Genomic DNA, 22,391 nt, shown 5'->3' on the forward strand with positions numbered 1-22,391 from the left:
GGAAGGCATAGCGAAGGTATGGTCAATTACCATGTTTGTCTATTATTAGATAGGATAAAGTGATATGCTCTTAACTACCTCAATTATTCAAGTTCTTAAAATATATAAAAAGACAAGATGAATTGAGTATGTGGGTTGAGGATGAAGAATAAGTTATTGTATCACAGTCATAGGGGGCTTTTTCAAATCCCTTTTTCTATTTTGTCTTTAGTTAGTAGTTTGGACAGACCATTATTGGAATGGGACACAACCTCCAAAGTCTTAGAAAATAAGATTTCACCAAGCAGTGGAAAGTTCCATGGAAGCGAAAAGGTTAGTAATATTTTTAATTGCTGCATGTACCATATCATTGCTTGGTATGGAAATGAGAAAGCTAAAACAATTCCTTTGTCACAGATGCAATACTATCTTTTTCACTTAGAGTTCTTGCCAACTGGCCTACTGAAGGACAACAGGAAAAACATCTCAAAAGGCCCCTATACCATTTAGTTCAATAAAAATTTGGGATATAAAATCAGAGCTTCTTGGCTGAGCGATTCATTTTAATAAGTAGTCTACTCCCTTTGATTTCTACTCTTTAGGTGATGCCACTCTCACAAAAGTGATTATTGTCTTAATTTATGAACATTATGAGAAAGAAAAGAAGGCTGAACCTTTTATAAGCTTAAATTCTCTTCAGCTTAAACCGTATATTTTCCCAGTGAAGACTTGTTCATTGAAAGGATTAAAAACCTCCCCTAGAATCAAATTCTATTGCTAGTGGAAACCTGAAAATTATTATCAAAGAGCAGTTTATGTAGGTAACAGAAAACTGACAAATGGGAGAAAGGTTCCAGGGAGATGTCAGGGCAGGTGTGAGACATAGTTTAATTATTGTAGAATGTAAAAGAGATAAGCTGCATCTTCTGTAATGTGTCCTGAAAAAATGCAATATAAAACAGGAGTGGAGCCCTAACCGGTTTGGCTCAGGGGATAGAGCATCGGCCTATGGACTGAAAGGTCCCAGGTTAGATTCCGGTCAAGGGCATATAGCTTGGTTTAGGGCACATCCCCAGTAAGAGGTGTGCAGGAGGTAGCTGATTGATGTTTCTCCTTCATCGATGTTTCTAACTCTCTATCCCTCTCCCTTCCTCTCTGTAAAAAATCAATAAAATATATTTTTATTTTTTAAAAAAATATATTTTTAAAAAAACACAAAACAGGAGTGGAAGGTCATCACTTAAGAAGGACAACCCTGGATGTTTTAGAAAACAAATTTAAATACACTGTGATTTTATAAAGTTATTTGAACCTCCCATAGCCATAGCCAGTTTTACATAGGATGTTTGGAGTAAAAACCTGGAAAGGAACACCAGCCTCCTGAGATAGGTCTAAAAGATTCATGAGCCATCCTTCATGCCCAAGGAAGATGTTGCTACAGCTTTCAAATACCTGTTGTTGTTGTAGTTTCCAATTTAAGTAAATATGACGACTGGTTACATGCAGCTCTCTTTATTATCTCCACCAGTTTTGACTCCTGCTTTATCTGGACTAATCAGATGCCTATTTCCTAATATTAATAAAGTATTACCTAATTTATTTACTCAAACTGAGCTATCTGTTGACTCCCTAGAGCACTTCTCATTGGCCAAAATACACTTGTAGGGAGTATTTATTTCTCAGCAACACAGCATTCCCTGTCATCCATGCAGTTATATCAGAAGTGGATTTTGTTTCATCAATTGACGTGTAACAGTGAGTAGTGAAAACGTAGACATAGAGCCTCTATCAAGTCTTACCCTCTCTTCAGCATACAATTTATTTCTCTCTCCTCAATATTCTGTTTTTCTTCCTTTTCTTTTGGACGCAGGGTAAGAATAAGGAAAACACAGGACATTTTTTTCTTTATACTTTCTCCTATATTCATTAAGGAAATTCAAACAATATATGACTGGCCAGTCCCGAGATCCTATATAAAAATGCATCCTACACTCTACTCTTTCCTCCTTGTTTCTGTGACAAAATAGCTTGTTCTCTCTTGACTGTGAAAGACATACTAAATATAATAAGTAGTTAAAAGGAGTGATTTTAGAATGTATTTGTGGGCTGCCTGACACTCTTTGCTCTGAATCAAGAATTCCTGGAATTGGTGCTTTTCGGTGTGTGTGTCCATGTGATACAGTATAAATTCTTCCTCACCACACTCTAAAGGTTGAGTTATCCACGGAAGTTTTTCCTGGAAAATTTCATAATAGCAAAGTCATAACACTCCATCTATCTCTTGAAAGCATTTTCTGATTTACCAGCCAGTCTTCTCTATCCTCACTTCTCAATAGTTGAGGTTGCCTGGACTTCACCTTGAGTCAGGAAAGCTCTAGCAACTTAGTAAGGCCTCAACTGGATCTATTAATTGGAGATCAAATAACACCCACAAAGCCTTCTCTGGAGGTTGAGATAACCATTCAAAAAACAGTATTTTGGTTCCCCCCCCCCCTTTTTTTTAAGTGTGATCCGCAGGATTGTTAAAATGCACACTTTCCAGAAATTCTAATCCTATCAGTCTGTTATAGGCCTAGAATATGAACATTTACCCAAACCCAGGCAATTCTAATACAAGTGATGTTTCTACTCTAACTCAGCACAATTCTCACCTCTGATTTTCCTCTATTGGGCAGATGATTTAGATTGTTTGTAAAAGAATTAATGTTTTTTGACATGCAATTTAGACAAAGCCATATTTGCAACTTTAACAAATTCATTTTCTAGGTGTGCACAGAAAATTTTTAAAAGTACATGACTAACATATGTGTTGGTCTTAAACCTAGTGTTATTAGAACTTCTGGGATTTCCTCATCTATTTAACATTCAAGAATAGATTTTTCGCTCAGCTGGTTTTGCTCAGTGTTTGAGCGTCAACCTATGAATCAGGGATCATGGTTTGATTCCTGGTCAGGGAACATGCCTGGATAGTGGGTTCAATTCCCAGAAGGGGGCATGCAGAAGGCAGAACATCATTGATGTTTCTATCTCTCTTTCTCTCTCAGAGGGAGAATCAGGGGCATAGAAAGGGAGTGGACTGACAATTCTAGGGGGGAAGGTGGGTGTGGGGGGTGAGGGAAGAGACTAGACAAAAATCGTACACCAATGGATGAGGACATTATATATATATATATATATATTTCTGCCCAATTTTTTAACAGATATGTCTTTAACCTATGTGCTTCCTATTTATATTTGGACTCTCTTATTTAGATTTATTTAGGATTTATGATAAAAGTTCTATTGGAAAATGTAATAAAAACCATACAATAGTTTGCAACTATATGAGGGTGACATCTCCAAAGTAAAAGCAGGTGGTGTTACACACATAGCATATTCCACAATTTATTTGAAATGGCAGATAGATCCCAAAGCCTCAGAAGCTTCTTTCAGGGACAACAGATTATTTCTGTTCCAGAAAAAAAAGTACATTTATTGGAAATTTTCCTATTTCTATAATAATAAAAATATGAAATACTAAGAAACTGTATCAGTAAAGTGATTGAAGGCATGGGCTCTGTGGCCAAATAGTCTGGCATCAAATCCTGCCAGGTCTGCCAGCTGGGCAACCTTGCACCTCCTTTACCTTATTTTCCTTGGTTCTGTGTTTGGAATCATGATAATACCTCCCTCATGGGGTTTTAAAAAAAGCTGTTTAACCTTTTAGTATCTTAGTTTCCTCCTCTTTAAAATAATGATAAAACCTCTAGAAATGTTTGGTTGCTATTAAGAGTAAATTTTTAAAAATAAATCTTTATTGTTCAGATTATTACAGTTGTTCCTCTTTGTCCCCCCCATAGCTCCCCTCCACCTGGCTCCCACCCCATCCCCTGCCCTTACCCCCCCCTCCCCCGCACTGTCCTCATCCATTGGTGTACGATTTTTGTCTAGTCTCTTCCCTCACCCCCCACACCCACCTTCCCCCCTAGAATTGTCAGTTCCACTCCCTTTCTATGCCCCTGATTCTATTCTATTCACCAGTTTATTCTGTTCATCAGATTTTTTATTCACTTGATTTTTAGATTCACTTGTTGATAGATATGTATTTGTTGTCACTTTGTTGTTCATAATTTTAATCTTTATCTTTTTCTTCCTCTTTCTCTTCTTAAAGAATACTGTTCAGCATTTCATATAATACTGGGTTGGCGATGATGAACTTCTTTAGCTTTTTCTTATCTGTGAAGCTCTTTATCTGACCTTCAATTCTATTTTTTTAAAATATATTTTATTGATTTTTTACAGAGAGGAAGAGAGAGGGATAGAGAGTTAGAAACACCAATCAGCTGCCTCCTGCACACCCCCTACTGGGGATGTGCCCACAACCAAGGCACATGCCCTTGACTGGAATTGAACCTGGGACCTTTCAGTCCGCAAGCCGATGCTCTATCCACTGAGCCAAACTGGTTAGGGCTGACCTTCAATTCTAAATGATAGCTTTGCTGGGTAGAGTAATCTTGGTTGTAGGTTCTTGCTATTCATCACTTTGAATATTTCTTGCCATTCCCTTCTGGCCTGCATAGTTTCTGTTGAGAAATCAGCTGACAGTCGTATGGGTAATCCCTTGTAGGTAATTAACTGTTTTTCTCTTGCTGCTTTTAATATTTTCTCTTTGTCTTTTGCCCTTGGCATTTTAATTATGATGTGTCTTGGTGTGGTCCTCTTTGGATTCCTTTTGTTTGGGGTTCGCTGTACTTCCTGGACTTGTAAGTCTATTTCTTTCACCAGGTAGGGGAAGTTTTCTGTCATTATTTCTTCAAATAGGTTTTCAATATCTTGCTCTCTCTCTTCTTCTGGCACCCCTATAATTCGGATTGTTGGTATGCTTGAAGTTGTCCCTGCACCTCCTACCAGACTCAATGCACTTCATATTTTTGTATTCTTTTTTCCTTTTGCTTTTCTGGTTGGGTGTTTTTTGCTTCTTCGTATTTCAAATCTTTGACTTGATTTTTGGGATCCTCTAGTCTGCTGTTGGATCTCTGTATATTATTCTTTATTTCAGTCAGTGTATGCTTAATTTCTAATTGGTCCTTTTTCATATCCTTGAGGGTCTCAGTATATTTCTCAGAGGTTTCTAGAAGATTCTTGAGTAACCTTATAACTGTGGTTTTGAACTCTATATCCAGTAGTTTGCTTTCCTCCATTTCTTTCATTTGTGACCTGTTTCTTTGTCTCTGCATTTTGGCTGCTTCCCTGTGTGGATAGAGTACCTTTGTGTACTAGGTGTCCTAACGGGCCCAGTGGCTCAGCCTCCCTAATTACCTAAGGTGGACATTCTTGGTGCACCCCTTTGTAGGCTGTGTGCACAGTCTTGTTGTAGTTAAGCCTTGATTGCTGTTGGTGTCACTGGGAGTAATTGACCTCCAGGACAATAGTCTGTGAGGGCCAGTTTTGTCTACAATGGGAGAACTTCTTTGCTGGAGACACCTTTATGGGGCAGGACTTGCTTCAGTGGGGCTTTGGCGCTCAATGAGTCTGCCCAGGTTTTTAGGCGGAGAAACACCAGGCCATTCATATGCAAAAGCCTTTGTGCACAGCTTGGGTGGGGTTGTAAATTGGGTGGAGCGGGGTCTCAGGAAATCACCAGGGCAGAGCAAATCGCAATGGCTGCCATTTGGCATACTGCTCTGCCTCAGAGAGGTCCTGGGGTCCATGTCCCGCTGCCCCGTGCAGGAACAATGACCACTGCAAGCACCTTTGCAAGAAAGCTGCCCTCACATTCCAGCCTGATGCCAGACAATCCAGTCTCTCTCTGTATGAGGCTGGGTCCCCAAAGTCTCACCCAGAACTGGAGTTCAGAGCAGTGGGGAGCTTGTATCTCCCTCCCGATTAAAAAAGACAACAGTGTACCCAGCTGCCAGCCCCTTTCTCATGTGCCTCCATACTTCCACTCATCCACATCTCTGCACCTCCTACCAGACTCAAAGCACTTTTCTCTTTCCTTCTAGTTGTAGAATTTCTACTCAAGCAGCCTTCCCATGTTTCTGGATGATATTTGGTTTGTCTTTTAGTTGTACTTTTAATGTGGTTGTGTGCAGTATCAAATTCAGGTGTTTACCTATGCCACCATCTTGGTTGTCCCCAAGAGTAAATTTTTATATATGCACTAGAGGCCTGGTGCACAGATTCGTGCACTGCGGGGCGGGGAGGTAGGGCCCTCAGACTGGCCTGTGCCCTCTTCCAATCCGGGACCTGTTGAGGATGTCCGCCTGCAAGGGGTGTCAGGCCTAAGACGGCAGTCAGACATCCCTCTCACAGTCCCGAGCTCTCACAGTCTGGCATCCCTCACTTTGTACCACCCACCTGCAGTGGAGGCAGGAGAGGCTCCCACCACTGCTGCTGCCTTTGCCAGCCATGAACCCACTTCTTGCTGAGCAGCACTCCCGCTGTGGGAGCACACTGACCCTCAGGGGCAATTCCTGCATTGAGCATCTGCCCTCTGGTGGTCAGTGTGCATCATAGTGACTGGTCATTCTGCCATTCAGTCGATTTGCATATTAGAGTTTTATTATATAGGATGCTGTTTAGTTATGGCATCGGTCGAGACACATGACATTTAAAAGGTGCTTGGCACATATTGAATACTCAGTAAGTGTTAGTACATAATATAAAATACTAAGAAATTGAAAAGTATTTTATTTGTTTTTACTTGTAGGTGAATAAGTATGGACAACAAAGACACATATTTGCTGAACTTTAAAGGCTATAATTTTGAATCTCCTTTAGTTGATGTTGACTTTCTAGAAAATCTAGATGACTTTGAAATTAGAGATGATGATGTCTTCATAATTACGTATCCAAAATCTGGTAAGTTTGAGGAGTGGACTGCCTGCTATCAGTTTTCACTCTGGTTTGATAATACATGTGTACAAATGAGCCCTTTTCCAGACATTAACAGTAGCCCAGCCTACATTTAGAGCACCATTTAAGATTTTTAATAAAGTTAAATAAATCTCAAAGTGTTACTATATAAGGTCATTTAAAATGCATATATTGTCATCTTTTAAGGCACCTCAGAAGAAACCAAATATTGAGCCAAAGCAGATATTAGGGCCATGCTGAGCTGTTGGCTTTCTCTGAGAATGGAAGAAAATATATTTAAAAAACCCAGCAGGCTTTTGGTTAGAAGCATCTCTCAGTCAGAACTAATTCCTAATATGCTTTTCAATTACTCTAATTGCTTTTATTTCCCTATAATAACGAAATACTTTTGAACTAAAGTAAATTGTCCTCAAATTTTACATCCCCCTTAAAAGCTTATCTTTTATATGTGCTTTTTAGAACACAGGGTGATTGGTGTTCTTGAATCAATGTTGTACAAGTGGTTAATATTGCTCAGAGATACATTGGAGTCAAAGTCAACACAAAACAGTCATTCCTGATTTTCATGAAAGTGCTCCAGTCCCTCTGTTTACCATTGACTTAGAAATTCAGGACCCTGTTTACTTTCCCCAAATTAGTAATACAATGCCTTTTCCCTGGGTTTTTCTACTCTGCAAAATGTGTCAGCACGTTTGATATCAGTTGTTTTTTATTTTCCTCCCTTAGATGTGGGTGGTGCCTCAGATTGCTTAGCAGCCCATAAGAATTTTTCCTTTACCCTTAATCCAGCCTAAGTATTTGGCACACCACACACCAGTCCTTAGTCCAACCTGATGAGTTCTTACTCATCTTAAGGGGATATTAGTGACTTTCCAGAATTCACCATACACTTTATCAAACCTACTGTATCTATTAAGTCTACTCAAGTGAGTAGCAATGATTGGAAGATTATTGACACCTCACATTCTTTAGTACATTGATTATATATTCATGAACATAGGCGCAAAAATCCTATACCAAATAAATATAAGCAAAAACAAATCTAGCAATGCCAAAAAAACAAGCAAAAAAAATACCACTGTGACCAAGGTGGCTTTACTTCAAGATTGGTTTAAACATATATGAATGCAGTTCACCCACATTACTAGAGCATAGAAAGAAGTCTGAATTATCATCTCAACAGGTGCAGAACAAGCATTTAATAAAATTCAGCATACATTCCTAAAGGAGAGTATTAGCAAACAAGGGAGAAAGTGAACATTTTTAACCTGATGAATAGAATCTACCAAAAACTATCACAAACATCAAATGCAATAGTGTAACTTTAAAAATCAAGTATGAGACAAGAATGCCTATCAGTACTTTCACTTAGCACTGTATTGGGAGACCTAAAAAGAAAAGTTGAAAGGGGTCTTGAGCTCTTAAACTGTCTCTATTTCCAAAAGGTAAAGCTTTAAGAAAGACTAAGGAAGGAGAAACAGAGATGGCCGCAGAAAATCACCTGAACAGAACGTACATGAATCACAGGGAACAAAAGAGCTGAAGGATTGATCTAAATCACTACTGTCACAAGTCTTTTTGAGTAAAAAGGGAACTTAGAACACCTAATTTTATCTTTGCTAATTTTAATGTAAAAGACATAGAAAAAAAAAGTTGGGCACATTTCCTTGGCATATTTTGAGTGATTAAAAAGAAAGAAAAAGCTCTAAATAGTTTTGAGATAGATGGCATAATAATTTACATTGTTAATAAAACATTAATTCCGAGTTGGAAATGAAATTATTTCTTTTTACAGGTACCATCTGGACTCAGCAGATTCTCAGCTTGATTTATTTTGAGGGTCATCGTAACAGAACTGAAGACTTGGCAACGCTTGTTAGAATCCCCTTCTTGGAATACAATATACGCAAAACAGACTTTCTCAACAGACTGTCTCCTCGCCTCTTCTGTTCCCACCTTCCATATTATTTAGTACCAAAAGGTCTCAAGAGCAAAAAAGCTAAAGTAAGTCATATAAATAGCTTATGGACCTTTGGCACAAACAAAAATACTTTCTTCAAATATTTTTTCCCAGCCCCACTCATCCATAGTCTTTCAAATGTGATTATTGTAATCTTTGATACTGTTTTACACATTATCAAGCTTAATATCTGCTGAGTCCATATGGTACCTGTAAAAATAATTTATTTTTAAAAATAATTTATTTCCAACCCTGAATTAAGATTTTATTAACAATGTCAATAATTATGCCATCTATCTCAAAACTATTTGCAGCTTTTTCTTTCTTTTTAACCACTCCAAATATGCCAAGGAAATGTGCCCAACTTTTTTTTCTATGTGTTTTACATTAAAATTAGCAAAGATAAATATATATGGAATTATAAGTATATACATAAATTGGGTCATCCCACACATTGCTTGTACTGTGATTGTATAGTAAGCAGCAACATTTCTTTGATGACAGCACATAAAATTCTATTCTTTTTAATGGTCTAGTAGAATTTATTCTATGGCTCTACAATGTTTTGTGTATTGACGGATAGGTAAGTTGCAGGAAATGTATATATTATATCGTAATACACATTCTTTTTTCTTTTTTTTAATCCTCACCCAAGGATATTTTTCCATTAATATTTGGGAGAGTAGAAGAGAGAGGGAAGATAGAGAGAAATATCAATGTGAGGGAAACACATTGATTGGTTGCCTCCTGCATGAGCCCCAACCAGCATCCAGGCCAGGAGGAGCCTGCAACCTAGGTACCTGCCCTTGACCAGAATCAAACCTAGGACCCTTCGGTCCACAGTCTCATGCTCTATCCACTAAGCCAAACAGGTTAGGGCCAAACTTTTTAGTTTTTATATAAATTATAAAATGATATCTCAAACTAATCTGAGTTTACATCTTCCTAATCTATAATGAGATTAAGCACTTTTTGATATGTTTATTGGCCATAATTATTTCTTATTCTGTGGAATTATTATAATTTTCGTCCAATTTTTAAATTTCATGTCTCTTTCTTATTGATTTCTTTTATATACATTCTGGATACTAATAAATTATTGGTTATATGTGTTGCTTTTCTCATCCTTTGTTGCTTTTTGTAACTTTATGTTATCTATTATGATTAATAGCATTCTTTAAAACTTAATATAATTTAATTGATTAATTTTTATTTTAACAGAAATAAATTTTTTTAAAGAAATCTTTTCCTTTTCTAGTCCAGAAATATATTCTTTATTTTTAAGATGTCAAATGTTGCTTTCATATTTAAATCCTTATTACATTTGTAAATGATTTTTTTTTTTTTGGTCTGGTGTGAGGTATGAATTAGAATTCCAGTTGTATACTATAAGGATAATTATTTGTTTCAACATCACCTGTTAAGTAGTTTTTCCTTTTTGAAATGCTCTCAAATGCTATCTGGGCTTTTTATCAAATGTCTCTTAACGCTAACAGAGGGTACATTGAAACAGTGTCTATATTTTCTTTTTTAAAATATTTTATTGATTTTTTACAGAGAGAAAGGGAAAGGGATAGAGAGTTAGGAACATTGATGAGAGAGAAACATCGATCAGCTGCCTCCTGCACACTCCCTACTGGGGATGTGCCCACAACCAAGGTACATGCCCTTGACAGGAATCAAATCTGGGACTCTTCAGTCTGCAGGCCGACACTATCTCCAATGAGCAGAACCAGTTAGGGCTGAAAGAGTTTCTATGCAGGGTAATTTGTAATATTAACCAACCTTACAAATGAATAATTGTACTTTTAGAAATAAAAGGTATAACCTATTTAGGTATAAACTAAATTTCCATGAGTAATAAGCTGGATGAAACAACTATTCATCTAGTGTCACTATTCATATAGTGACATATGTTGGTGTGAATAAACAATGACAAAAACAAAAACAACCTGTAAGGACAACCAAGAATTGTTAAAATTATTTTACTATACCTCCTGCAGATTATTTACGTCTACAGAAACCCCAAGGATGTTATGACTTCATTCTTTCACTTTTCAAATATGGTGGTTGCACTTGAAGCTGCGAATGATATGGAACATTTCATGAAAAGGTTTCTAGATGGAAATGGTAACTATGAATTTATGCATTCAACTTGTTTATGAAGCCATGTTGCCATTTAGCCAAATTCTCAAACCTGGGGAACACATTTTAAGGAAAGAAAGAAGAGTAATGATAGAAGCTGGATGCACATAAGTGGTTACTGCTCTATTAATTTAATTTGCCACCCAATGGCCTTTCTATTCTCACCAGGACCACTTTGGGGATTGCTATGATTGCAAAGGCATGTTGTTTAAGAAACAGTTTGACCAGATCGTAAGAGAACCACAATGGTGTACCCATTCAAAGCGGATGTAGTGTTTGTGTTCTGTCATGGACTTATGGTAGGCTTTATATGGCAGCGGTGCAATATTCATTTCAACACTGAGGAGGATAGATTGATGGGAGAGGCTTGTGGAATGTGGAACTGGGACTCTCACTTATTTAGAAGATTAGATTCAGGTTCTGTCTTATAGATATCTGAAGTTGCTATCCAGACATCTTAAAATAGATAATAAAAGGAGAAATAAAGACAGATTTTCAGGTGGAAGAAGTAAGAAAGTAAGGAGCTTCCCTTCAATCTTCACAATGAGTTGCTTGGGCTTATTTTCTCCTCTGCTGCTTTTCCTACATGCATAGGAGAGGCAGATTTCCATTAAAATCATGAAATTGTTTCCCAAAGCACCATTTTTACCAGGTAACATAGATGTCCAGTGGTGGGGGCTGTACTTTCCTTCCAGGGGATTCCAAAACAGAAAAGAAAGACTCAGGTTTGCTGTTTGGTGAGTGCAGCATCTTTACCTTGTCACTTACTAATTTCCATCCCCAGTGGTAGGAAGCCGTTGGTTTGATCACGTCAGAGGCTGGTATGAGCACAGACATGACTTCAGTATTCTGTTTATGATGTATGAGGAAATGAAAAAGGTAAGAGGCAAAGGTTATTTTTAAAAATTATTTCTTTGAAACCCTTTTTGATTTTGGTTTTAATGAACTACATTTTCCCAGTTTTCTTGGAACCTAACTACTTCTCATGCTTTTTCAGGGGTTTCTCATTTCCTGCCCATCCCTCAATTATTGGTTTCCTCAGGGCTCTCTTCCCACTGTACACAGTCATCTTTTGTGGTTCCTTTTCATGCACCCATCTGTGTCAATAAGGGCAAACTCACATGACTAGTGATTGAAAAAAGAGAAAAGGCATTTCGAAACAGTGGGGCCAGCCCTGGCCAGTGTGACTAGCTGATTGTCATCCTATGCACTAAAGGGTTGCTGGTTCGATCCCCAGGCAGGGCCTGGGTTTCACGCTTGATCCCTGGTATGAGGCACGATGTTTCTCTACCTCTCTTTCCCTCTCTCTCTAAAAATCAACAAAAATATTAAACAAACAAACAACAAACAAAAACAACCCTGGGGCGAGAAACCACTAAGATTTGGCCCATTAGTCAGAGGTAATTGTGTGCCCAGTGATGCGAGTTCTTTGTGTTTTGTTGTTGTTTTTATTAAAGAGAATCTTGAAATGTAGCTTTCATGGAAATCACATAATATTTACATGTTGGCATCCAATGAAAACTGTCTTAATGCATTGTGTAAACCAAACCAAACACATTTGAAGTTCACTATTTTGTGATCTCTGGTTGATATATTGACTCACTGCTACATATCTTGCTCATTAATTCAAAATTATAAAATGCCTATTATGTGACAGACCCTAAATCATCAGACAAAGACAACTGAACCCTTTATTTATAGAATTTATAATCCAACAGGAAAGACAAGTATTCACTAAGCAGGTATATATACTTCAAACCTGTGATAACTGTTATCAAGGAAAAGTGCAGGTATGATAGTACATGAAATATACTGATCTGGAATAAGTAATAGGCAATTATTTCTGGAAAAGTAACATGACAACTTCAAGCGAATAGATATGAGTTGGCAGAGAAGTAAAAGAGAAGTCTAAGTCAAGAAGAGAGAATGTGCAAATTATCTGAATCTGTCAAGTGCATGATATCTTGGAAGGAAGAAGTTAAAGAGCAAGGTGGATGGAATGAAAGATTAAGATAGAGAGGTGTATACAGTAGAAGCCAGACCATGCAAGGTCTGTAGTCTTTGTTAGTGATAGTAATTTCTTCATCTTAAAAGCAATAATGAGCCCTTTGACAGTTATTAGAAGAATAGCAATGATAGAATTAGTACCTTCAGAATGTAATTCCCTCTAATGGGTTTAAAAGTGATAATAGTAAATATAGGCAAACTAGTTAGAGACCATTTTGGTAAACCACTTTTCATTGTTAGTGTAAATAAATGCAAATGATTTGAGGATGTTGGTTTGGTATCTAAAAGTTTGCTGGGGGTTTTTTTTAGTATAGTTCTAACAGGGTTTTTTTGTTTGTTTGTTTTTTGTAGATCTATAGTGTTTTCTATGTATATAATCATAGTGTATGTGAACACATAATTTTACGTCTTTCTTTAAATTTGGATGCCTTTTTCTTGTCTATTTACTATGGCTAGGACTTCCAGTATTAGGCTGGATATAAATGGGGAGAATTGGCATCCTTGCCTTGTTCCTGATCTTTTGTTGTAGTTGTTAATCCTCACCAGAAGATATTTTCCCATTGATTTTTAGGGAGAGTAAAGACAGAGAAAGGGAAAGACAGAGAGAAATATTGATGTGAGAGAAACACCTTGATTGGTTGCCTACTGCACGTGCCCTAACCAGGGCCCAGATTGGGGAGGAGCTTGTAATTGTGGTACATGCCCTTGACTGAAATCAAACCCTGGACCCTTCAGTCTGAAAGCTGAGGCTCTACCCCCTGAGCCAAACCAAGTAGGGCTGTTTATCTTTGCATTCAAGGAGTAAATCCCACTTGTTCATAATGTACAGTTCTTTTAACTCAGTACTTAAATTGTTTTGCTAGTGATTTCTTGAGGATTTTTGTATCTTATCTTACATAAATAATATTGGTTTTTAGTTTTCTTTTCCTGTCGTGTTCTCATTTGGCTTTGGTATCAGGGTAATGCTGGCCTTATAGAATGAGTTTGGAAGTATTTCCTCCTCTTTCATTTTTTTGAAGAGTTTGAGGATTGATATTAATTCTTCTTTAATTTGTGTTTGGTAGAATAACCAATGAAGCCACCAAACTTGGACTTTCCTTTTTTGTAACCATTGTATTTAATTACTTGCTTTACTCTTTCCCTCATGAAACTGTCAACTCTTAACAAGCACAGATAGCACGTTATTGTTCTCTTAAACTTCTCCAGCACCTAACACAGTTTCTGAAACCTAACATTCCTAAAAGTGCTAGTTGAATGAATGAATGAGTGAATGAAGGTGAGTTGTCCTTATAAAATCAAACAGTAGAAAGCTCTAACAAAGCTGACAAGCGGAGCACTCATTTTCATAGAAGGAATAGGGAAGTAATGTATCTTTGTCAAACTTTAGACTTACAATAAGTCCAATCACCTTCAGTTTTCCAAAATGTGATGAAGATGTTGGGATGTAACTCGTGCATTCTTTGTAAGCTGAATAGTTTCTCATACCCACAATTCTTTCAGGATCGCAGAAGTTCTGTGCTTAAAATCAGCCGTTTTCTTGAGAAAGAACTGGGTGAAGAGGATGTGGAAGCTATTGTGGAACAGGCTACATTTCAGAACATGCAGTCTGACCCCAGAGCCAATTACGATGAGATTCTAAAATATGAAGTTGGGAAAAGAACAGATGAGGGACATTTTCTGCGCAAAGGTGATGCTCAGGGGTTTTAGAAGCAAAAGTGTTGGGAGTTCCGTGATTGCGCGGCCCCTACACTAATGAAGGCGTGTTTTTACCGCGTCTCTCTAAGTACTGTCATTTGGAGCCTGGAGAGAATCAAGGATCTTAACTGCCAATGGCCCTGAAAAGTATCCCAGGAAAGTACACAATGGTTCAGTACATAGTCTAACACTTGAACCTAATTAATCAATATTGCATTCCTTCCTTTTAGTCTACGTGTCCCTACTCTTTAAAATTGGTTAGTAAGTCTTACCTCAAGGTGATGTATACGTGTGACCAGGACAGCTCCAATTATTGTTTTGCTTTATTTCTAGATGTTTCTAGAACATTCTAGAAGTAAACCAACATGCATTTAGTTGTGGGGAAGGGAGTTTGAGTTACAGTTATTTCCTCATGTATCATATTTCTTCAATGTAAAAAGTAGAATAATACTTCATGAAACCAATACGCTATGAATTCAAGTATTCAATAACAACATGCAATTAATTTTTATTGTGCTCTATGACATGCCAGGAATTAAGAATGAATATATTCTCCCCCTGATATTTCTTAATTTCAATTAAAAAATTTTTTTGATCTTTTAATGTACATTTTTCTAGAACATAATTTGTGCTTCTTTTATTCATATTTTATTTACTAATTTATCCATAACTTAGCATTTTGATGAGGGATATTTATTCTTAGGTAATGAAGATCTTGAAATTGCTATATTTTTTTAAAAAGTGTTTCTTTTTTGTCCCATTTATTATCAGCTTTTAAGTCTCATTGCTTAACTAGACCAAATACAAAGTAATTCTAATGCCCATAAATATCTTGCCAACTGTTCCAAATGCCAATGGTAATCCTATATAATGAAAGGGTAATATGCAAATTGACCCTAACAGCAGAACGACTGGGAATGACTGGTCACTATGACACACACTGACCACCAGGGGCAGAAGCTCAATGCAGGAGCTGTCCCCTGGCAGTCAGTGTGCTCTCACAGGGGGAGCTCTGCTCAGCCACAAGCCAGGCTGATGACTGCCAGTACAGGGGTAGTGGCGGGAGTCTCTCCTGCCTCCTCAGCAGCACTAAGGATGTCTGACTGCAACTTAGGCCTGCTCCCTGCTGGCAAGTGGACATCCCCCAAGGGCTCCCTGGCTGCCAGAGGGATGTATGACTACCAGCTTAGGCCCAATACCCCAGGGAGCAGGCCTAAGCCAGCAGGTGGACATCCTTCGAGGGGTCCCAGACTGCGAGAGGGCTCAGGCTGGGCTGAGGGACTCTCCCCCCCTCCCCCGAGTGCACAAATTTTTGTGCACTGGGCCTCTAGTCCTATATGATAAAAGGGTAATATGCAAATTGACCCTATTGGCAGAATGACAGGTGGCTATGACATGCACTAACCACCAGGGGACATACGCTCAATGCAGGAGCTGCCTCCTGCTGGTCAGTGTGCTCCCACAGGGGGAGCTCTGCTCAGCCACAAGCCAAGCCTCTCCCACCTCCTCAGCATCACTAAGAATGTCTGACTGATGGTTTAGGCCCGCTGCCATCTGTTGGACATCCCCCAAGGGCTCCCAGGCTGCCAGAGGAATGTCTGACTGCCAGCTTAGGCCCGTCCCCCCAGGGAGCAGGCCTAAGCTGGCAGGTGAACCTCCCCTCAGGAGTCCTGGACTGCAAGAGGACACAGACCATTCTGAGAGACCCCCCACCCCTGCCGAGTGCACAAAATTTCATGCACTGGTCCTCTACTGTTTAAATAAGAAAATTTGATACTTGAAGATGCCAAATAATCTTCATTTAAAAATTGGTTTAATGACAGTTTCTAAGTTCCAGCAAGTAAAACTGAAGCAATGACAGCTCTGAATACCCTCTGTGACCTTGATTTCATTACTTGAAAATCTTTGGGTTTCATTTTTTTAAAAAATTTTAAAGTATGTTTTTATTGATTTCAGAGAGGAAGGGAGATGGAGGGAGAGATAGAAACATCAATGATGAGAGAGAATCATTGGTTGGTTCCTCCTGCATGCCCCACACTGGGGATTGAGCCTGCAACCGGGCATGTGCCCTGACCAGGAATAAAACTGTGACCTCCTGGCTCATAGGTGAACACTCAACCACTGAGCACTGCTGGCCCGGCTTTCTTTTCAATTTTATTTATTTTATCTTTAGCTTTTTATTCATTTATTTTTACTTTTTAAATTATAGTTGTGATTCAAGATTATTTTATATTAGTTTCAGGTACACAGCATAGTGGTTAGACATTTATATAATTTATGAAGTGATCCCTCCAAAAATTATAGTACCCACCTGGCACCATTCATAGTTATTACAATATTATTGACCATATAGTCTTTTTGTATTTTACATGCCATGAGTATTTTGTAATGACCAGTTTGTACTTCTTAATCCCTTCAGTTCTTTCAATTTTAAAAATGAAGAAATGCTGATATTGTGGAGTTGTGTTAAGAATTAATTTACATGATAGATATAGTTTGCCAACTACTGTGCCCGGCATTTATTTTTTTTAATTTTAGATATATATTTTCTCTTTATTTTATTCTTTCAACATTCCCATTTATCCCCTCATCCCATCTTCCACCTCTACCCACCTCTCTCCCTCGCTCAATCACTACACTGTTGTCCATGTCCATGAGTTCCTTCTCTTTTTATTCCTCATTCTCTCCACCCTACACTCCCAATAGTTACCCCATATCAGAGTTATCTGTCTACTCTCTATCTATGAATCTACCTATTTTGCTTGTTCGTTCAGTTTGTTCATTAAATTCCACATATGAGTGAAATGATATGGTACTTGTATTTCTTTAGTGCCTGGAATTTAGTAAAATATATGAAAAAATTCTAAACTAGTCCTCTATTTTACTTTTGTTATACCATCTCAATAAAGGTTATAATTTAATGGTAGTGGTTGGTGAAAGCATAATAGCTAAGGATAGTGAACTACAGAAGTGTTTTTCAGTTTGTTTCTTAGTTCATTCTGTATAAGGAAACATGAAGTATCAAACCCATGGAGAACTACCAGATATTTAGCGTGGCTTGAAGAGGAGATGAAAGTGGGTGGGAAGAAACTCTTGCCCTGATAGTGCCACCTACTCACCCAGGTGCTGATCATGTGCTTATTTCTAGGTACCGTTGGAGACTGGAAACATCACTTGTCAGTAGAGCAAAATGAAAGATTTGACAAAATATTCCAAAGGGATATGAAAGGTGTGCCTTTGAAGTTCATCTGGGATTTAAATGAGGAGTAAAATCAGTGTAAAAGAATTCTAAAAAAATCTAACTAGAGAGGCTATTTTAATATACACATTAATTTGTGGTTCTTATGCAAATGTTAATTATAATACTTTATTAATAAAAAATGAGTAAACTGTGTTTAGATTAGTTGTCAGGATATTGATAAACACTTTGAAATTTCAAAAATTAAAATGATTTAGGAGATAGTCTGCATTGATATCCTGTATTAAAATTGAAAAACAGGAAGCATGTAATAGGAATTATAAATGATCTGAGTTTTCTGTAGTGTGTATTTTTTCTTTAACTACAATTAAATTGAGTATCAGTGAAACATTAAAATTTATTTTATTAATGTAATTAAACATTAATTCTTTGATTTAAAATAATTGTGAATGTTGAAATAAAGAACTCTTATGAAAGCACATGGATCTATTTAATACTTTACCAGATCACTAAAATTTCTTTTAATATATTGATTTTGAGCCCTAACTGGTTTGGCTCAGTAGATAGAGCATTGCCTGCAGACTGAAAGGTCCCAGGTTCAATTCCAGTCAAGGGTATGTACCTTGGTTGCTAGCACATCCCCAGTAGGAGGTGTGCAGGAGGCAGCTGATGGATGTTTCTCTCTCATCGATGTTTCTCACTCTCTATCCCTCTCTGTAAAAAAATCAATAAAATATATATTAAAAAATAAATAATATTGATTGTGAGACACACACACACACACACACACACACACACACACACAGACATGGATTTGTTGTTCCACTTTTTTATGCATTCATTTGTTGATTCTAGTATGTGCCATGATGGGGATCTAACCCACAACCTTGGTGTATGGGGATGATGTTTGAGAGATGTTAGGGAGAAGAGATTGGGCATTATAAAATACTGTGATAATAATAGTAATATTATAATTTAAATTTAAATACTTGAAGGGAGACTTGTCTTGTTATATATTTACATTTTGTATCAAATTTAACCAATGAACACTGGGTTTACTAAAAGCAACGGGCTCACTGCTATGCTCTCTGTAGTTAAGAAAATTTTGAAGAAATACAGTTACTTCCGCAGAGAAGTTTATATTCTAGTTTGGATAGCAAGGTAATACCAAATACAAAAGAATACATTTAGAAAATGGAAGTCACTGTTTGAATTTAAAATACATATTCCAAATGAGGTTAAATTGAATTAAATGGCATAATGACTATAGTGGGTGATAAATTTTAAGATGAATTGTACTCTACTAAGAAGTGTTAACGTAAAAAAACATTCAAACCTGTGAAGAATTTTTTGTGTTTATTTGAGCCAAACTGTCAAAATTGCCAGGAAGCAGAACCTCGATGAAGTGAGATAATGCTCCAGAGAATGGCGGGTTTTCTCTATTTTTATACATTGCGATCAGAGGAGTGTTACATGAAGTTCTTTGGTGATAGACTAGAGAGGCGGGAGAAAGCAAAGCAGGGAAACCTCTGTGATTGGATGAAAAGTAAAATGATGGACACATACTTAGGTGGGTGCAGGAACAATGAACATGATAACAATGAAGGAATTGTGGTCTCTGTCCTGGAGCCCAGGCACATTAGGTTGTGCCCCAAGGGGTCCAGGAAAAAGGAAGTTTCAAGTTACCCAGACACTTCAAGGATATGCTATTGTAGATGCAAAAAGACAGATAGGCTCAGTTAAGGTAAAGGTTGACCTTGTTAGTGAAGATACCGGCCTAGGATGTAACTACCCACCACAACTGCTTTTGGTTAAAGTTTAATTTCAGGCCATGCTTTGTGATTACTGTAGGTCTCTGAGTTTGCAAGTCCGCCATGCAGGCCTCCCCTGAGCTTGTCAGGTCAGCATGTGGCCCCTTTAGTCCACAGAAGGAACAGATTAGTAGGAAGTAATCAGCACAGAAAAGGGGAAAATCATACATTTGTTGGGTGAAGAACCTTGTGTTAGGTCGGAGAGCCCAGAATCGGTTACATGCAGGTGTGTGATGAAATAATGGACCCTCCCTGGAATTTCTAACAGGTCAGCATGCCAGACACAGATACAGGCTCCTCCCTGAAATCCATGACGACCCCCACACAGATACTGACTCCTTCCTGAATGCCCTGCCCACACCTGTGGCCGGGACTTCCTCAGCTGAATACCCTGATAGCCCCCTAGGTGGGCGCTTCCTCAGCTCATGCCCTCACCCCTCATTAAACACCTGTATAAAAAGAAACCCCCCTTCCCTGCTGGTGCGAATCCACTGGCCCTGTCTTTGGTGTTCCTGGGTCGCCCGGGGACGCAGATTAAAACCTTTCTTTTTCTTTCTTTTCTGATTGACTCGGCTCTCTTTATTTCTTACAGTGCCTCCTGAGCCACCTAACACCTTGAAGCAGAGGCTGTTGTTCAGGTCAAAACTCTAATAGGAGTTGAGAGAGAAGAATATAGAGGTTTCCAATTCAGCCTCTCATTGAGTAGAAACCACTTCTGCAAAAGCCTGATATAAAACCACCCTGCTTCTGAACAAGCCCTAGTATTCCCAAGGGCACATCACCCCCCAAAGGCATCCAGTTCAATGTCCAGGTAATACAACTTGCAGGAGAGCTGTTATCTATATAATGAGCCCCCAATACTAGTAGGGATGAAATGCCTTGAAGTTTTATGGAGAGCAACTGCTATAAGCAAGGCAGCTTGCAGACTTCATTCAGTAAGTATTCAGAGTCTTACGCAGCGCATGTTACAATGCCCATTTTACAGAAGGAAGTAGTAAAATAGGAATTTTTAGGGGTGAAATAGGCAGGTTTGGGGAATTTTTAAAATTAAGGGGACCCATGAAAAAAACACAGGGTTAGAGTTACAAAAGGTTACATTTCCATCAGACAGGCAGTTGGAAGAGGCAGCAGTTACATTTCCATAAGACAAGGGAACTGGGAGTAGCAAAATGTCTAAATTTAAAAATAAAGAAGGAGGAAGAAAGCCCAGAGGGAATAGGAGAACAGTGAGGGAGGAGGGCCTCACAGTCCCAGGTGAGGTTTGACCTTTGAGCTAAGGAGTTACTATAGTAACCAAATCAAAGGGAATACCGACCAATCAGAGGGGATATGGAGGTACAAAAAAAACCCCAAACCCTGCAGCCTTTATAAACCATGGAAAAAGGAACTAGGTGGGACTCTTTCCCCCTTCCCAAGTGGGAGTCTCTGCCTGTTCTTCAATTTCCACCTTTGCTATACCATCTTCCCTCTGTGGTTTCATTCGTCCACTCTGATGGACAAAGAGCCCCAGGAAGCGATCCTGCCCAGGGGAACACGGCCTGTTCCAGTCCCCAAATCCCCTACCAGAAGCAGAGCCAGGAGTTCACTCAGGTTTGGTTCCATTTGAGGCTGATCAGATTAGCTATGCTTGCTTCATGCTAGCGGTTCTCAACTGTGGGTCGCGACCCCTTTGAGGGGTCGAACGACCCTTTCACAGGGGTCGCCTAAGACCATCGAAAAACACATATATAATTACATATTGTTTTTGTGATTAATCACTATGCTTTAATTATGTTCAATTTGTAATAATGAAATTGGGGGTCACCACAACATGAGGAACTGTATTAAAGGGTCGCGGCATTAGGAAGGTTGAGAACCACTGTGTTAGACTAATGAAAGAGAAGATAAGACAAGAATGAGATGTGATTATGAACTTTTAGAGGAAATGGAAATCCTGTGAAATTGAATGAAATCTAATAAACCTAATATAATCTATTCCATCTAAATTTAACGATAAAGTCTGGGAGTTTACTAGTAGTGGCCTAAGAATGTAACAAATAGAACCAATATACCATCAAACCAAAGGATTGTAGCTTTGCATGATAAAAGAGGGATTCCATCAGAAACCAGCTGTCGCCCACCAGGAGTTAATTGGGGGGTTGCGGGGAGGAGTAAGTGAATGAGATGCTGAGACAATCCTCCGCGTGGTCCGAGAGCCGTTGGCGGGCGGGGGGCGCGTGCACCCAGACACCTCTGTGTGGGGCAGCAGGCGAGCTCCCCACCCCTCTGTGGCTATGGTGCCCGCTCGCACCAACGTGCCTGCTGGGATCCCCAGGAGCAAAGTGAAATACTCAATGCTCTCCAGCACTGACGATGGACACATGAACCCTCAGGACACTTTACCCGCCGAAGATGGCTGTAAACCCCAAAGATGTCCCGGAGTGGCGAGATCGCACTTACTAAAGTGTCAGGAAAGCCCCGCTAAGGTTCCCTACAAGGCCATTGCCTGCTTCGCCCTGCAGTTTTTGATCGGCGCTGTTCTCCTGATCACCGGCTGCCTCCTGCTGGCGGGCTACCTCAGCGAAGCAGGACCCAGCCGGGCCATTGCCATTCTCATCGTGGGCATCCTGGTGTTGCTGCCCGGGTTTTACCACCTGCTCATCGCTTGCAAAGCCCACAGAGGCTGCCCTGGCTACTCCTACCAAGACCTTCCGGACTGTGGCGACTAGCCCCACCGCAGCCTGGAGAGTGCGCAGGG

The 22,391-nt window shown here is 38.9% G+C and overlaps 2 protein-coding genes across 2 annotated transcripts; both read left to right on the forward strand.

The window, feature by feature from the left end:
- Positions 1 to 1,609: 1,609 nt before the first annotated feature.
- Positions 1,610 to 18,322, forward strand: LOC118660573 (amine sulfotransferase-like). Its single transcript, XM_036318149.1, has 7 exons — positions 1,610 to 1,734; positions 6,671 to 6,822; positions 8,633 to 8,841; positions 10,801 to 10,927; positions 11,727 to 11,821; positions 14,450 to 14,636; positions 17,793 to 18,322. Exons 2-7 carry the CDS (start codon positions 6,681 to 6,683, stop codon positions 17,912 to 17,914), a joined length of 882 nt encoding a protein of 293 aa, XP_036174042.1. The 5' UTR covers positions 1,610 to 1,734; positions 6,671 to 6,680; the 3' UTR covers positions 17,915 to 18,322.
- A 3,605-nt stretch (positions 18,323 to 21,927) lies between these two features.
- LOC118659809 (transmembrane protein 230-like) lies at positions 21,928 to 22,362 on the forward strand. The gene has a single exon (XM_036316266.1). It carries the CDS (start codon positions 21,928 to 21,930, stop codon positions 22,360 to 22,362), a length of 435 nt encoding a protein of 144 aa, XP_036172159.1.
- The last annotated feature ends 29 nt before the right edge of the window (positions 22,363 to 22,391 follow it).

Source organism: Myotis myotis, unplaced genomic scaffold (genome assembly GCF_014108235.1).
Source record: "Myotis myotis isolate mMyoMyo1 unplaced genomic scaffold, mMyoMyo1.p scaffold_m19_p_7, whole genome shotgun sequence".
Classification (NCBI taxonomy): Eukaryota; Metazoa; Chordata; class Mammalia; order Chiroptera; family Vespertilionidae; genus Myotis; species Myotis myotis.

Bases quoted from the DNA above. Each gene is read 5' to 3' on its own strand.
- LOC118660573 (XM_036318149.1), top strand. From the start codon at position 6,681: ATGGACAACAAAGACACATATTTGCTGAACTTTAAAGGCTATAATTTT. The intron at 6,823-8,632 runs GTAAGTTTGAGG...TTCTTTTTACAG, and splicing joins AATTACGTATCCAAAATCTG to GTACCATCTGGACTCAGCAG. The intron at 11,822-14,449 runs GTAAGAGGCAAA...CAATTCTTTCAG, and splicing joins TGTATGAGGAAATGAAAAAG to GATCGCAGAAGTTCTGTGCT.
- LOC118659809 (XM_036316266.1), top strand. From the start codon at position 21,928: ATGGTGCCCGCTCGCACCAACGTGCCTGCTGGGATCCCCAGGAGCAAA.